The sequence below is a fragment of the Camelina sativa genome, chromosome 17 (assembly GCF_000633955.1).
Source record: "Camelina sativa cultivar DH55 chromosome 17, Cs, whole genome shotgun sequence".
In the NCBI taxonomy this organism is placed as follows: domain Eukaryota; kingdom Viridiplantae; phylum Streptophyta; class Magnoliopsida; order Brassicales; family Brassicaceae; genus Camelina; species Camelina sativa.
The window spans coordinates 5,686,837-5,700,525 of NC_025701.1; the positions used below are offsets into that span (position 1 = coordinate 5,686,837).

The window sequence follows — 13,689 nt, forward strand, 5'->3', positions numbered from 1 at the left end:
GAAGGTAATTTGGATTTGATAGATGATTATTGATGAAACACGCACTTACTTGCTCCGAAACCTCGTATAATGAACTCTCTCTCTCTTCTAATATTGGTACTTGTGAAGACTTGTTTGAGTTAGAGCGAATGATGAGCTGGCAAAATCAGTTCCAAACAGCCACGTGTTTCACGCTTTAGTTCCGCGCGATGCCACGTCAGACTGAGAAATTTTTAATTCTCTACCAATAAAAAAAAAAAGCCTTTTGACAAATAAATATTTTAAATTTCAAGACCTCCTCGATCATAAATTTCGTAAAAAGGACCTACCATGAATTATGTTTCACGATATCGAATTTATTATTTGCAATCGTGACATGCAGAGTATTTCGGGACTTGCAATTCCACCGAAAAAAAAACTTATTATTGACATTGATAAGTCGTCGAAATTCATAAATATAACATTCCTAAGTTGTGGAAAGCATAAATATAATATTCTCAAGTCAAAAACTGTATATAGTAGTATATACCAATGGTGTGTCAAACTGTCAATCTCTAATAGTCAAAGATTTTTAGCTGCTAGTTTAGTAGTTAGTATCCTTGTAAGATTTGATTCTATATCTCCCCCTAATTCTATTACAAGTAGAGATGATCACACTTTTGATTTTTTTTTTTGGAAGTTTGCATATCTACTTCAACTGTCTATCAAGTTGAATTGCAAATTGGGCTTAGGCTATATGTATACAGGTTCGTGAAAGCCCAATCGTTTTATAAAATTTATAATGAAGAAAGATCCAAGAATATTACAAAATTATACAATCAAGGAACCTTCTAAAGTTCTTACTCGACCAAAGGACCTAACGCAAAACCTTTGAACTCTTTAACTTACTTACTTACACAGTTACACTCTTTTAACTTTTATAATGTAACTTGATTTCAGTAGTTGTAACTCCATAGTGACATATCTTCATAACACGCCTCTTCTTCCATGTAAACGTTAGGAGTCATTTCTTCCATATATGACCGTGGTGGTGACATTAACGGCTCCTCCGCGAGCCTCATCATCGTCGTCGACACTTCTTCGTAGTCCCCATATCCATACGAAGAAGAATTCAACTCCTCCGAACCCGAACCAGACCCCGAACCAGAACCCAAATCCACTTCATCTCCTGAAAAGGGCAACACGGTAATCCCACCGCCGAAATCCGCCGGCCTAAACATCTCGGCGGCTTCCGCCGCGGCTCTTCTTATGACATCCGGGTGGTTGGACTCAGGCACCGGGAGCCGCCAAGCGGAGTCGGCGAAATTCAAACACACGGATCTCCCGCGCAGGGCCAAAACCGCCACGTCGTGTGCACGAGCAGCCATATCAGCAGTGGGATAAGTACCGAGCCAAATGCGGCGTTGGTGGATAGGCTCTCGGACTTCGCAGACCCATTTGTCGCCGTTCCTCCGACGTATACCTCTGTAAACAGGGTGACGTGTCTCCTTGAACACTCTCCTTCCCGCTCGTTTCTTAGGCCTCATCTCCGCCAAAACAATCTCGTCGTTGTTCATCATAACTCCTAAAAAGTACAAAACACAAATTCGCCGGAAAAAAATGAAACAAAAGAAAAGGAACACTCCGGTTAACTTCAATTACTGTTTTAAAGAAGGGTTAAAAAAAAAAAAAGAGATGTGAATTCGATTTTCTTGTAAGGATTTGGTTGTTCGAGTGAGAAGTCTTGTTTATTTGTTTGTTTTGTTTTTGACTTAGAGCTCTGTTTTTGTTTGCTGGGAGTGAAGGAAGCATAGAAGTGTAATTAATATATATAGGATATGGTAGGACTTGATGGGACCCTACAAAACTATGCGAAATGAACGCGCGTAACACACACTTTTATGATTTCTATTATTATTTTATCCCACGTATGCCACTTATATTAGCTGTTAGCCGTTATTTACCCAAAAGGTTCGTTCTAGATTTATTTATTCTTATTTGTGTTTGTGTGTTTTTTTGAGCTTGAACCCATTAAAAAAAGTGTTTCTTCTTTTAAACATTGGAAGTTTTAATTCGGCACATTTTTTTATTTAACTCTAGTATTCATCAGTGCTCACGTTGGGGTTTCTTTACCAGATTATGGGAATGGGATTGGTCTATACTAATTATTATGATTTCACAAGTAAGAGGGCATGTTTATTATTACTCTATTAGTAGTCACTAAAATAAAGAACGAACAACTTTCCTCTTTCAACATGACGCATGATTTTTTAACCAATAGAGAAAGAAGAAACTATATCATAGTATAAAAAATGTATCAATCTATATACACTGACTAAGAAATCTCTCTCACGAGGAAGTCATTTACCATAAATTTGATAAAAGTAATCACTCATCACTTAATTTTGTTGGTTTTTTTTTTTTTTTTTTTTTAAAAATACCAATCAATAGTACTCCCTTCGTTTCAAAATATAAGATGTTTTAGTAGAAACACGCATATTAAAAAATAGTTATTTTTTAAAAGTTTAACCAATCATATCCAAGACTACATAATATAAAATATAAAAGTAATTTAAAAATTGCATAAAAATTTAGAAACATCCTATATTATGAAACAAAAATATTTCTCTAAACATCATATATTATAAAACGGAGGAAGTATTATCTTTGGTATTTGTATGAGTGGTGGTGAAATACGTTATCGAGATAATCCATTTAACTCAAAATAATACTACTACGATATAATGCATTTAAACCACGGCTATCCTTTTATTTAACAGTTAAGTGGTTTTTAAAAATACAGATAGAAGAACATTCCTGGAATCTTTTGGTCAAACATAACTTTTTGGCTTTGTTGTTTAACTCAAGTATATAGTTAATATTAAATTCGGATAGTTGGGTCCAGCTGAGCTCTCCCATGCTGAGCTTTCGTCTTTCAGGACCAATATATCCATTTTTAATTAAAAAGATATACTATATCTAAGAATTTTATTTCTATATTTGTTTTCGTGGATAAACAACACGTGACTCATTTCCATATTTAGGATATTAGTTGTGACTAACACGTGGGATTTCCGTGGGAACTGGAGTATTTTTGTACTACTATACTATGTGGAGATTATAACACATTTAATCCCTTTGTTTTATTTTAACCAACACTTTAAGATACTATACTCTGCGAATTAAGGAAAATCAGTTTGTGAAATATACTTATACTTATACTTTATTCATCTCACTACAAAACATATATATATATATATATATATCAATATATGCAATTTTATTATGAATTTTTTTTATAAACTAATTATGAAAGAAGAAATTAAAAAAAAAAAAAAATCAAATTTTAGTACTAAACAGAAGATAAGAAATTACCACATTGATCGTTCAGTTTAAATTAAAAAAAAACATCGACAGTGATGTAATGTAAATCTGGAAATTATATATATATATGTATATATATATATATAATAACATCCAAGTATATCACAAATTCGATAATTCTTAAATGAATTTATTTGAGTTGTAAAGCGCTCACTCAAAACTTTTATGCAAATTAATACAATAGCTGATAAGTGACGATGATGTTGACATTTTGAAAAAAAAAGCGTTGAAATAAAATGTAAGAATTAGAGACGAGGAGACATGTTAGTTGGCCAATAGTTAAGGCTTCATGCTGTCTCGTGAGTGTCACTTGCGTGTGTTCTTCTTTCATCTTTTATTTCTCTCTTTCAGAACTTAAGATTATGTGAACACTTTTAATTAATGTACATTGTACTATATTATAGGCAAATTATATGTATATTCCGTGTATTAATAATTTGCCGGAGCTCTTACTAATTAAACCTTTTTTTTTTTTTGGATTATAAACCTAGTCTCTCTATAAAACGATAAATTATATTTCAGCGAAACTAAATTAATACGTCAAGAAATAAGAAACCAATGTGCAAATTATAGTTCTTATGTTATTCTAAACTAATCCCTGCCAAAACACCTCTAATAATTTGAAAGTGAAAAGAACAAAAAAGTAACGAATGAAATTAACCTTTTCACGATTCGTCTCATATAAAGCATTAATTAATCTCTCACTAAACAGTATTAATACGAAAAACTTACCTTCATAAATGTACATTTGCTTCTTTGATTAATCAGTTACTAATACTGTGAAGCAAAAAGAAACAATCTGGATTCCGATCTTTAAGTTTTTGAAGAGGAAGCAAGAGAGCACTATATATCGAGTTTTCAAATATAAAGAGGAAGCAAGAGAACGCTTAACTGTTTCGAACTTCACTGCCAACTAAAGAAACAAAGAGAACTAACAACCCTATGAATTGTCCTTCTTTGGATCTGAAACATGTCCAGAAGGAGGAACGATTCATTAAAAACATCAATCAGTTACATTATTAGAACAGAAACTAAATTGTTCATAGCTAATTACTACTACTCTGTTATGGGTTTAGATGAAACAGAACCAACCAGGGGTTTCTCGTAGGCATTCAAGAAAGCATATCCAAAAAGCTTTTCTTTAATCTACCATCCGATAACATATCCATAACCATTTTTATAGTGGACGCATCAGCAGCGAACCCTCCCCTTTTCATTTCTTCGATGAGTTGAGCTGATTTGATTACATCACTAACTAGGAGATGTGCTCGGATTAGAGTGTTGTATGTACAGTCGTTTGGAGCATGCCCATCCTCTTCCATTTTTCTAAACAACAGGTCCGCTTCAAACAGTGAGCCTTTCTTACACAGTCCTCCAATCAATACGTTATATGTCTTAACATCGGGCTTCACTCCTCTAACTGGTAGACTACAGAATAAATCCCAAGCATCATCCACCTTACGAGCATTGCACATCCCGTGAATGATGATGTTATAGATACCAATATCAAGTTCCATCTTACTCTTTTGCATTTTTTCAAAAATTTCCATTGCTTTTTCTATTTCCCCATTGTCACACAACCCATCCAGCAAAATTTTGTAAGTCACAATATTAGGAGGAACACCACGAGAAACCATCTCTTGGAAGAGTTCTTTGGCAACCTCAAGTTTTCCCGATTGGCAAAACCCTTGGATTAGAGTGCTATAAGTAACTGTATTAGCAGCCACTCCTCTCAAAGACATTTTGCGGAACAATTGAAAACCATCGTCGACCCGCTTGGCCTTACAATAACCATTTATGAGACTACTGTAAGTAACGATATCAGGGTCACACCTTTTGCTAACCATCAGATCCAGCATCTGGTTTGCCTCGTCTAGGCGGTTCTCCTTGCAAAGCCCATCTATCAAAGAAGTATATGTAAAACTATCAGGAGCTATACCTCGTAGAATCATCTCCTTGTACAGTTCTTCGGCCTCTGGAAGTTTTCCCTCTTTCACAAAACTATCAATCAAAGAGTTGAATGTGACAATGTTGGGGGTGATATTCCTTGTGATCATATCCCTAAGCAATTGCGCACCATCATCCCATCTACCAGCATTACAGAAGCCTCTTATGAGAGAGGTGTAGGTAATAACATTAGCTTTGATCCCTTTCAAACCCATTTCATTGAATAGGTTGAATGCATCGTCGAGGCTCCCGTCTTTGCAAAGCCCATCAATGAGGACATTGTATTTGGCTGCATCGAGCTTCATCTTTCTTTCTTCCATCTTTCTGAGCAACTCCATGGCCAAAGCAGTTTTGCCAGACTTGCACATCACATTTAAAACAGGTCCATAGGTAACTTCATCAGGTCGAAAGCCATTTGCCACCATCTGATCGATCAAAACCACAGCTTCAGACACTTGACCTTTGAGACAAAGTCCATTGACCAAAGTGCTGATTGTAATGACATTGGGCGTATGTCCCATTTCTACCATTCGATCAACTAACCCCACCGCTTCGGAAACTCGGCCCTCGAGACATAAGCCATTGAGTAAAGTGTTAAATGCGATTGTGTCAGGCTCATACCCAAGTTTCAGGATCTTCCCCAAAACAGAAAAAGCGAAACCTAGTTTTCGGCGTCGGCAGAAGCAATTGATCATAATACTTAGGGTGTACAAGTCATACGCAATCCCAACCAACTCCGTTCGCTTGGAGAGAGCTAAAACGAGATCATACTGCTTTGTTCTGGAAACAGCACTAAACAATCTATTGAAATCAATGACAGTGGGAAGAGGACGAGACCTAATCATGGATTGGAAGAGATCAACAGCATCATCTTCCTTAAAATCTAAAAGTCCACTTCTCAATCTCTCTCTATAAGAGAAAGAGACTTTCCCATCACTGACACTTGAAAAGACTCGTTCACAGCAAGACAAGAAAACATGATTTCTTGGAGTACCTGCTCTTTCTAGAAGAAGAGGAAGACGTGTCTGAACCAATCCCTTCATGACCCAAAATTGTAGAATTTGAAAGCTCTTTAATAAAAACAGAAATGAGTGTATGTATCAGCTTCTTCTAATTCCTGGAGGAAGCAATGGAATTGGGTAACCTAAAAATCTCTCAGAATCAGATGACTGTGTTCGTCGATATGCTTTCTATAACCGGCTTAACGAGAGCCGGTTCATATCAAACCGGTTATCTTTATCCTCCTCTGCTTCCGTTATTAGTTGTGACAATTTGTTTGTTTCGGTACCGGTTGTCTTGTACCGGTACTACTATTTCATGATTAAATCAACATTTGTTTTGTTTAATGACCGTTAAATAGTGCTATTATTCTAATTAACGTATCTTTTATAATTATATTAATCAATTATATAGTTGTGGTTCATTCATCATTCAGATTTCATCACATTTATGTTTACCAAATACAAATTTCATAGAAAGAGTTGGTAACTATTTCACGAAGAGAGTGGTGACTGGTGAGCAATATGCTAAGCTCATACCAAGCTTGTAATCCTTGTTCTTATGATCCAAATTTGCAGAAAGAAGACACTCGAGTCCCATATTTAATTCCTTTCCAAGAAGTGCAGATACAACACCGTTAGAATCAATCTTTCCCTGGACACGAGACTGAAACAAAAGCTCATTATATTAGAACTATTAAAACGGATTTACAGAAGACATTGTTTTCCATTCCATTAAAATCTATTAAAAAAAATAGCAATATTTACCTGTTTAGAATTCCAGTCATATCCAACACTAGCTTCAACAACTCTTGAAAAGCAATTGTACGCAAAATCAGTGGCGAGTGAAACCTGATTATGAGCAGAAAGATACATATTATTATTATCTGTCATGATTAATTATTATTATCACATCGAGCGAGCTTAAAGAGAAAATTAAATGCGAATGTCCCATTTACCTTCTTTGAAATCTTATGAACATAGGTCATAAATACATTACCACTGCTAAGAACTTGCCCCGATGCAACCTGTTAAAAAAAAGAAAAGTTCTTAATATGATACTTTCTACGTATTGGGTTTGTAAGCTGTCTAATAAAGTGACTAAGAAGAGAAACATTACCATCTTATCAGTCTCGTATCTTGAAGCATAACCTACACCAAAGTGTAGTTTGCTTCCATTATATACCCAAAGATAGACAGGGTGTCACACGCTGTATTGAAAACTACTATCAGTAATCAAAAGAACAAACTTTTACAGTAAAATATGAACGGTCATTTCTTTTTCTTTTGTAGTATTTATGAGCTAATTGTTATCGATTTGACGTATTACTGTCTCTTGCCATAGTCTTTTATAGACCAAGTACTAATTATACAATCAAAGACAGGTCTTATACAATTAACAATAGTGGCTAATGCCAGAAATCAAATTAGAAAGAGTTGAAAAAAGCTTAGAACAGAACTATGAGTAGCAAATTTACCTGGATATATGTAGCTGCAGTTAGGCCATTGCTCCCGAGTTTAAAATGAGCTCTGTAGTGTAGAGCCTACAGAAATGTGAGCCAAAAGAAATTATTCATCAAAACGTTCCAATCACAAAGATAGAGCCAAATCTTTTCATAAACAAAAAAACATAATCACCTGATACGAAACTTTTCATCAAAAAACGCTGGGGAGTAAACCACTGAAATAACCAGAGGGTTTAAAGACTCTGCACAAAAATTAAAACTGGTTACAAGAAGACAGACAGACTTTTGAATGCAAATCCGGATCAAATTGAACAATTTTAAACGATACTAGATAGTTTCTACTGTATGAGTAGATCTTGTAAGACCAACTTGAAACGAAACGGTAGCCTAAAGTGCTCGAACTTGGCCGATACAAACAACACAAGACAGCTAACTATCTCTAAGACGACAATACAATGCACTCATGTATGAAGCAAGACTCTCATCGGATATCTCCAACAATTTTTCGATTCCAACACACTAATCAAGAAACACTTAACTGTAAGCTTCGCTAGTGACCTCGTCATATCCAACAGGACAAGTGGTGAGGTTCGACTTCGAGTTATCAACTTCCTCATTGGCTTGTTCCGTCGTAGACGGTGGTAAGAGATCTGCAGCCATCGCTTCGCTGCCGTTATTGTCTCGAGTCGCGTCTTCGAATTTTGTGCTGATTTGCTTTGTTCGGCTTTCACAGGCAACAATCTCTGCTGCACATTACAACCAATTTCACACACCCAAAAACAAAAACAAAAACAAAAAAAAAAAACGAAAAAAGATTTAAGCTTTAATAACTTCAGATTAGGAATTTTCAACCCTTTGTCTTTGTGTACCTTTAAAACTTGTTATCTCTCTCTGCAATGGAATTGAAAACTAGAACGAAGAAGGAAGCAATGGGACCAAAACCCTGAAATCTTTAGATACGAGAATCAGAGAATGCTTGAAGAACCGGTTTAATCCACCCAACCGGATAAAACTTGAAGAACCGGTTTAATCTTTGTGTCTATTAAATTATTAATCCGCTTATTCATTAATTATCTTTATTAGTGGTCGGTACAAAATTAATTTGTTCAGAGTTTTAGGGGGGGAAAATGTGTAAATTAAGATTACGTTTCAACAGGTTTTATTAATTATTGACTTTCCTACAATTTAGTTTCGACATTGCTGAACCTAAAAAGGAAAAATTTTGATTGACTAGGTTTTTTACCCAATTCGAAAATAGAGTTTACATAGTTAACGAATTGGACTTTATCGTATGGTAATTCGATCCTTGAAAAACATCGAGGTAAACAATTTACCATAAAATTACATTAAAAACAGAAAAAAAAAAAACAAAAATTATGATACTGTATATAATGGAAGCAAACTACACTTTGGTGTATTGCAAAGTTGACCAATACTAGTATACTACAAATTATCTAAATTCCTGATAATGATCTATCTCTCGTGACAAAAACTTCGATAATTGTTCATATCAATGCTTCTTTTTCGAATGTAATTTAGACTTCGTCTTTAACATTTGGTTCCATGAAGCATATCATACTATCGTCCACTAGCAAGAAGATCCACCATAACCTCATGTTGGATCTGAACTATTTCAAGTTCCACCATCTATTTGACATTTTATATTATGAATGTTTCTCACCAGGATGGCATTTTCCTACTCTAGGTTTTTAACTTCCTTCCAAGCCAATATTCGTCTAAGCACACCCTAATTTTTCATTAATTCTCGTTCCGGTGGTTTCCCATTTATAATGTGTGGCTATTATTTAAAGTATATCGGAATCGGATATAAGTCTATGTCATCAATTTTGTTTTTGGCGTTCATCAATAAAGTTTTCTTAGTGAATTAATATGATAACTATAACACCAAAGAAAATGAACCTGCTTCGGTATGCATATTCAAGTAATATATGCGTATGCTTTATCTTAAGTATATATATGTATGTATACATGAGTATGCTTCATATTGCTTAAATTTTTAAATATGTTTAATAGTTTTCAAAATTTTTATGCTTATATGCTTCATATTGATTATATATATAGTAACTAAACTAGCTAGTAAAAACAAGATAAATTATCCCCAAAAAAAAAGAGAGACTAAACTAGAGTTTTTATTCTTTCTCACCTATTATTACAAGAATAACCCCAACAAAAGCCAACATACTTTCGACAACCCCAAGTGAGAAAGTGAAAGAGAATAACAACTGTGCCTTAAGAAATTATTAGTGAAATAACCCTTTCATGATTCATCTCATATTTAAACATTAGTCTCTAAACCCTAACTAATTCAATTTATAATCCATCTTTATGTATATACATAACACACACAGTCACACACACATATATGTTTACTGTTTACTTTTCAATTCTATATATATATGGCTGATGGTCACGACTCACGATACAAATCCTACCAAATAGCCCTCTTAACCAAAAACTTCTTCATCTTCTTTGATTAATTTGCCACCTCGCACGTGCGAAAAGTCAAGTTCTCTTCGCTACGTGTGAAAACTCTCTTCCCCAATTTAAAACTTACAACACTACGAATAGTACGAACAATTCAATGTCTGCTTCCGACTTAGCTAGCCGGAAAAAGGATCCGGTGTACAGAGGAATCCGTTGCCGAAGTGGGAAATGGGTTTCTGAGATTCGTGAGCCGAAGAAAACCACTAGAATCTGGCTTGGGACTTACCCCACGGCAGAGATGGCAGCCGCGGCCTACGATGTGGCTGCTATGGCTCTTAAAGGAAGAGAAGCCGTCTTGAACTTCCCCGAATCCGCCCGGTCATACCCGGTTCCCGTATCAACATCTGCAGCGGATATACGAACCGCTGCGGCCGCTGCAGCGTCAGTGAAGGGATGCACTGAGGAAGTAGGGAAGGAGGAGAAAGAGGCAAAGAAGAAGAAGAGTAGTAGTAATAGTTCGAAGTCGAGAGCGCGTGAATGGCACGTAGACAATGATGCGGGGTCTTCGTCGTGGTGTGGAACAGAGTTTATGGACGAAGACGAGGTCTTGAATATGCCTAATTTGCTGGCTAATATGGCGGAAGGGATGATGCTTGCACCACCGTCGTGGATGGATTCTCGACCGTCCGATGACTCTCCGGAGAATTCAAATGATGAGGACTTGTGGGGCTATTGATCGGTTTGTGTTGTCCACGTATATGTATGTTATCATATTGTTCTTTTGTTGGTTTTTGTTCATTATATCACAAATCATATGTTTTAATTAATTATGGGTGTTTCTTGTATTGTTGAATTAGGGTTTGGTTTTTTCTTTCTCGAGTTTTAGGGTTATCAATTAGGGCTTTATCAGCCTTAGCCTACTGATTTACCCTTAAGTTCACGTCTTCATGTGTTGATTTATATCACTACTCTTGTATTATTTATATTTACAGCATATATAGTTCATGTTATTTAGTTTTTTATTCATTCTATATATAGTAAGATGAGATTATGATCTAATATATACCCTCTCGGCCCTCGCGCGTATACATGAACTACAAAAGTCTTTGACACATGTATACTTACTTCAGTAGAACATTTTAAATCAACGCCGCATTTTAATTTGGCAAAATTTTCATGTTTCTCAATTAAAGATCCTATAGTATGATCTTTGTGGAATTTTCTCTTCTTTGGTGAGATTAATCATTTTTTTTTATAACCCATAATCAAGTGTTTTGACTTTCTATATATCATTCTTTTTATTATAAAGCATTGTTATCTACATACACACAACATATATGATATATATATCTATATTTCGGCACATGTTCGTTGCTATTGCAAAGATATATATTCGGAAATCCATCCAGCGATCTATATGCCACTTAATTCGTCTTGTAGTATATGTGTTAATGTTATTATATGAATCAATCGATTGATTGATGCTTATTTACACAACGATATATGTATTATATTCATCCAGTATTCCTTTTAAAAAGTTTTGATGTCCTGAGTTTCCTTTTTTAGATATGTTTTTTGTTATAAAGGTTGTGCCATATATGTATGGACATGAGTGGTGTTTTCTTACTTGGTCCTTTTTTGTCGTTTTCTTTATTTGTTTCCTTTGGTAAAAAATAAAGCCATAATTTTTTTTTTTTTTTTTTTTGGTGACACTAACAAGTGATAAGTTTTGTATTAAAATCTTAGTCTTTCTTTCTCCCCATATGGTTTACGCTAAATGTCATTTCGATAAATATCACACAAATTAAAAATTTGGGGTATAAACATTTCATTATTTTATATATATAAAACAATTTAATCTCGGTAAATTTTAGTACTTTTTAATATTAAAATGTTTTTAGTTAACACTGTCTATGTTGTGCTTTACACGAATTACATAACATGAATTACAAAAATTGTGTATGTTTCAAGATTTAACGCCAAAAAGTTGGTGCAAAAGGTTTTAAACACACAAAAAAATAACCACCTTTTTTTTTCTGCAATTAACCAATTTTTTTACCTGAAACGGACAAAGATGGGTTAATTAAGGGGTGGCCATGTGGCTTTTCTTTAATCATATCCGTCACTAAGTTCTATAGAGCTTTAGCTTTACAACTTTTTAATATTCTATCCTAAAAAATCATACAATATAGTAGTATTATTATGAAAAATTTAATGGGTTTCTAGTCTTCAGAAATGGTAAAGGTATGGGTCAGACCAGAGAAATTTGCCTTTTATTTTTAAAATAATCATTAATAAGAAACCATTTTCCTCTTTTATTTTTTAAACAATTTAGGAATTAATTACTTAATTCAACTCGGCTTGTCTCTTCCGACTAAAACATCTGCACTATTTTCTTTTTAAAAAATTCATTTCGACAACTCTTTGCCACGTGTCACTACCTGCTGTGATTTCCTTGACCTAAATCCTTTTTTGTTTTGTTTATAACACATAAATCCTAAGCTGTCTTTTGTGCCTACAGAAAATATCTGCGACCCGTTTCCTAAGTACCATATACAAAATAAAACATGTATCAAGACAAAAAAACAGAAACATATATACCAAAAAATTTCATATAAAACAAATAAAAAATTAAGTTGTGTAGTTCTTTAGTAGTGAAAAGTATTTTGGCGGAGCATGCATTGGATTAGTGTAGAAGATCACATTTCAGGATGTAAAGCGTTCGACGAATCGTGTTAGTGGTTTTTCTACATCTATTAATTATTCACTACCAAATTGTATATTAATTAGTCCCTGTTTGCCCCATAATTGGTTTCTTATATCGATAATCTTGAAAGATTTCTAGTACAATTACTATGTTATTCTTATATATGATTTCTCACTTCGTGTGACAGTGAAAATTACGTCATAAAAAAAAATTAAGGTTATCTCTCCTGATTTGCCCAAAAAAAAAAGAGGTTATCTCTCTTGAATTATAATATGTAATCTAATCTAAGTTTTTCTTTCGCTATAAACTCTTCTTGTAAATTAAGTTTTTTTCTCTTTTGTGTTCCATTGTAACACAACGTTGTCATTTTAAAGTAAGTAAAAGAATATTTGATATCAATATATAGGTAAATTTTTTTTATATCGATATCAAATTTAATCGTGAAAAATTGCCGTTAAAGATTTTCCTACAACCAAATGTGTATATATTTTGGTAGTACGTAACACTGTAACAGAAATTAAACCAATTATGTTACATACTACATATGTTACATACTTACATATATACTACGACATGCACCACTGTTCTATATATCCAAAAAGAGGCATTACGTACATGGAAGATCTCATAGATGCTAAGATATAAACGTAAAATCAATTAATAGAAACTATTAATATGCTATCTCGTAACATAATATAAAATATGTATTTTCTATCATTTAGGTCTAGTCTATCTCGAGAGGCTGTTTGAAATTGTCTATGTCAATCAGGTAATTTAAGCCTGT

At 34.2% G+C, this 13,689-nt stretch overlaps 3 protein-coding genes and 1 long non-coding RNA gene across 5 annotated transcripts; 1 reads left to right on the forward strand and 3 right to left on the reverse strand.

The window, feature by feature from the left end:
• On the reverse strand, window positions 727-1,743 carry LOC104755529 (dehydration-responsive element-binding protein 1F-like). The gene has a single exon (XM_010477929.1). It carries the CDS (start codon window positions 1,536-1,538, stop codon window positions 915-917), a length of 624 nt encoding a protein of 207 aa, XP_010476231.1. The 5' UTR covers window positions 1,539-1,743; the 3' UTR covers window positions 727-914.
• Window positions 4,184-6,438, reverse strand: LOC104755530 (pentatricopeptide repeat-containing protein At1g12620-like). Its single transcript, XM_010477930.2, has one exon. The coding sequence runs from the start codon at window positions 6,330-6,332 to the stop codon at window positions 4,455-4,457; it is 1,878 nt and encodes a 625-aa protein (XP_010476232.1). The 5' UTR covers window positions 6,333-6,438; the 3' UTR covers window positions 4,184-4,454.
• On the reverse strand, window positions 6,679-8,701 carry LOC104755531. Of its 2 annotated transcripts, none has more exons than XR_762238.2 (8): window positions 8,623-8,701; window positions 8,293-8,496; window positions 7,926-7,995; window positions 7,766-7,831; window positions 7,408-7,498; window positions 7,247-7,315; window positions 7,056-7,139; window positions 6,679-6,954 (listed from the first exon to the last, which is right to left on the reverse strand). It is a non-coding gene; the product is annotated as an uncharacterized LOC104755531 (long non-coding RNA). The 2 variants fall into 2 exon arrangements; XR_762237.2 differs by having other exon boundaries at window positions 8,293-8,499; window positions 8,623-8,700.
• LOC104755533 (ethylene-responsive transcription factor ERF027-like) lies at window positions 10,163-11,182 on the forward strand. Its single transcript, XM_010477931.2, has one exon. The coding sequence runs from the start codon at window positions 10,356-10,358 to the stop codon at window positions 10,932-10,934; it is 579 nt and encodes a 192-aa protein (XP_010476233.1). The 5' UTR covers window positions 10,163-10,355; the 3' UTR covers window positions 10,935-11,182.